The sequence below is a fragment of the Aegilops tauschii genome, chromosome 2 (genome assembly GCF_002575655.3).
Source record: "Aegilops tauschii subsp. strangulata cultivar AL8/78 chromosome 2, Aet v6.0, whole genome shotgun sequence".
In the NCBI taxonomy this organism is placed as follows: Eukaryota; Viridiplantae; Streptophyta; class Magnoliopsida; order Poales; family Poaceae; genus Aegilops; species Aegilops tauschii.
This window is the reverse complement of record NC_053036.3, coordinates 634199396-634202858: the sequence shown is the minus strand read 5'-3', so window position 1 is coordinate 634202858 and position 3463 is coordinate 634199396. Positions and strand designations below refer to the sequence as shown.

General features: G+C 42.9%; 1 protein-coding gene across 1 annotated transcript; it reads right to left on the bottom strand.

Moving 5' to 3' along the window:
* Window positions 1-568: 568 nt before the first annotated feature.
* LOC109777878 (BTB/POZ and MATH domain-containing protein 1-like) lies at window positions 569-2637 on the bottom strand. The gene is made up of 3 exons (XM_073509681.1): window positions 2262-2637; window positions 1860-2079; window positions 569-1797 (listed from the first exon to the last, which is right to left on the bottom strand). Exons 1-3 carry the CDS (start codon window positions 2456-2458, stop codon window positions 1339-1341), a joined length of 876 nt encoding a protein of 291 aa, XP_073365782.1. The 5' UTR covers window positions 2459-2637; the 3' UTR covers window positions 569-1338.
* Between the last annotated feature and the right edge of the window lie 826 nt (window positions 2638-3463).

The window sequence follows — 3463 nt, the reverse complement described above, 5'->3', positions numbered from 1 at the left end:
ATTTTCTCTTTAGAAATGCTTATTCTTTGTTTATACATGACAAGGAATAGCTTATTCTTTGTTTATACGTGACAAGGAATAACTGATTCTTTGTTTATGCGCATCAAGGAATAGGTGGACAAATTTCATAACAGGGGCAAAACTGACATACTTGAACAGTTAATTATCACACTAACTTGTGACCTCTTTTTCTTTCAGAACCAACACTCCGCATCCTGCGATCCCTAATAAACCCTACAATGCCGCATCCTATTTGATATGCTAGGCGTCACGGTTCAGCCAGTGCCTGCCATACCAAGAAGCATCACAAAATTCATTTTTTAAGGCATCACGGTTTGATCAATCAGCGTGTACAGGAGGATTGGAGTTAAGACAAACCTATGTACTCGTACAAGATATTGCAGGACATTCTTCTCACGATGTCCATGATGACTGTTTAACAAACTGTGAAATGAGAGCAGAACTTCCTATCCAGGGGAAAGGGAAGTTCCAGAAAAAAAGATATGGCCTAATGACCCATTGTCCGTGCAACAAGCCACTCAAATAGGCTCTAAGCCACACGAAACCATGCTAATGTTCAGCAACAAAAAAAAACATTGCTCCAAAGAAGAAGAACTATACCTTATAACTGAATCACAGTGCATATTTGATACTCCACAGTTAACATAGCACGGCTGATAGTTTACAGAAAAGGGAATACCAATCACATAATCATGCCTAAAACTATGCATATTCATGAAGTACTTGGTCCAGAAGCCATCATAATCATTCCTTGGGAAACTGATGATGATTTTCTTCACACACAAAAATAAAGATAGGATTAGAAGACCAGCTAGCCAAGTTCATGGAAAAAAATGACACATTGCACATAAATGAAATGTGGACATAATAGGAAACATGAGATCTCTGGTAGATCGTATTTACAAAAGATAGGAGATCATTGAGCATGTGTGAATTTGGTGGTTTGGCAATAAACATCATATGGAAATAAATATGAACAGCATCTGGAACATATTAGTCCTCAGGTTATGGTTTCACAAAGTCTGAGCAGGACATTAAAAATTCAGTAGAGGCCTCGGGCATTACAGATAAAGATCAAATGCAATGCGTAGCTTATTGGTCCTCTGGTTTTTATCAGTATGTATCTTCACAAAGACAAAAGGACATAATTTATGCAATTATTAAAAGTGTCTTTCTCAGTCAACATACTCCTATAGGCACATAATCCGACAAAAGTGAAATACAAATGCAAGACAAATAAGAAAGCACTTCCATCCTACTTCACAAGATACTTTGATCAGAATAAATGTAAGCAACAACAAACCATTGTAGCGAAGCTTAGGAAGCAAACTTGGACAGGAGCTCCTTGACAAGGGAGGGGCAGGTTCGAACTATATGGTCCAGGCCATCAGCCATCAATACTTTCTCTAAATTTGTAGGAATTTTGAGGAACTCCAAGCATGCCTCCTTCAGCCCAGGGCAATCGTGCTGCTCAGCTAGAGTTAGAATGCCAGACACCGTGCTCACGTCAATGCACGCTCGCAACTTGTTTTCGCATATCAATTTCATCCTCAGGATATCATATCTATCTGCCGCAACAACCAAGGATTGCAGCCACATTGATTCTTCTCCTTTGCCTTCCGACACCTCTCCTTTGTCCATGCTATCTGTCTCCATCTTGGGCAACGAGTCAGTGTAGATGAAACTAAGCATGGCGCCAAACATTTTTGCTTCCATGTCAATTATCTGTATGACATATGCAGTGCCACCCTCCTTCATGGAGCCAAAGAGCTCCGCCTTGAAGACAGCAGATCGGGCAGCAAGTATGCACGGTGGGCGGTGAACTTCTCGCTACCAACCTGGAATGTCACATCAGCACCTTCCTTGCTCAACAAGAGATCAGCAATATGCTGTCGTATATCAGATGGTGGGACCTCTTCAAGAAGCGGTGCGGGGACGCCGGTGTCCGCGACGACGTTGATGTCACACTGTATGGTGATATGATTATTTCCCATGAGACGCGACTTTTCAAAGTCAATTCTTTTGATAAGTTTGTCAAACCCCAGAACCATATGACCGCTAGAGAAGACAAACGTTCGGGCTTCGGCAAGGGGTGTCGGCACAACCAGGTTCAATGAGAAATACTGAAGCTTGGAAGAAAATTTGAGCAGAACCTTCACTGGCCGCAGGATCTCCTGGTCGAGGGAAACGAGAATGGATATGAAATCGGCGGTCTCCGGGCAAGAGCCTTGGGGTAGTACTTGAGAACCCAGCGGTATCCTCCGATGGTGAAGGGGACTGAATCGATGCTCTTGCCAGTTGGGGTGTGCTCGGTGTCCGAGTAGCCATCCAGCACAATCTGGTGGTACCCGCTGGATGACACCACAGCGGATCCCATGTCTGGATGCCACACCTTGCCCTTACGGAAGAAAGACGAGCCCGTATCTCTCGGCGACATGACGACGAACCTGCAAAGTCCAGAAATATGAGATCAACTGCTTGTTAAATTGTTGCTACAATATTTGCATATACTCATCATTTTTCTACACGCATACGTCTTTTCTAAATACAAAACTTGGACAAAAAGATGAGATGAGAGCGGCTACCGTTGCTATCTAGCCAGTATAATATTGTAAAACGGAGGGAGATCAATATGAAGTTTCAGAGTAGAGATCTAGTATATTATATTGGGGTGTGTTTGGTTTGTGTCATGGGGTGGAATGGAACGGGTCCAACCCGCTACTGGCCCTCGTTCTGGTGTTTAGTTGTCAAAAAAGTGGAACCGGAACCCATCAATTCGCCGAAAGCGAATATTCCTTAAATATCAAGAATTGAGTCTTCTTCCCAAATAAATCAAAGCTCGTTTCATCCCCTTTTGTTTCTGTGTTCTATTTTTAATACACCACAAGCTTATAGCGAACTAATAAGTCAATCTAGAAAAGGTGCTTCTGATAAGTTTTTCTAGCAAAAGAATCAAATGATATTTCGATAACATTGTGCACGAAAAATAGCATGAAGATTTTGTATCAAAATAATGCTAGAAGGATGACATGATTTGTGCAAAATAATGTAGTGATTCCGTGTTTTGAGAATAGCTTTCTTGTTAGATGTACTTCAACCACGTACCAACAAGCTACATATATATCATAATAATTTTGTTTTGACAATCGCTTTTTGATAAGAATCACTTCCTGATAAATTCTTGTTTTCCTTTTTTAAAGTTGCCAATAGTTGTATCGAGGGCCTAATTTTTGATTTGGCACAGGGCCTCCATTTTCTCGGGTACGGCCTGCCGCCAGCTGCTCCTCTCCCTCGTGTCCTCCTCAAAATCGATTGCGGCGCAGCGGTCTTGAAGCTGGGCTAGCAGCGGGCGGTGGGTGCGGCACTCACGTGTCACGGCCAGGAAGACAGGCCGCGATGTCCAGTGCTCGGGCGGCAGCCGGCTTGGGTAGCAGCGGCGGCA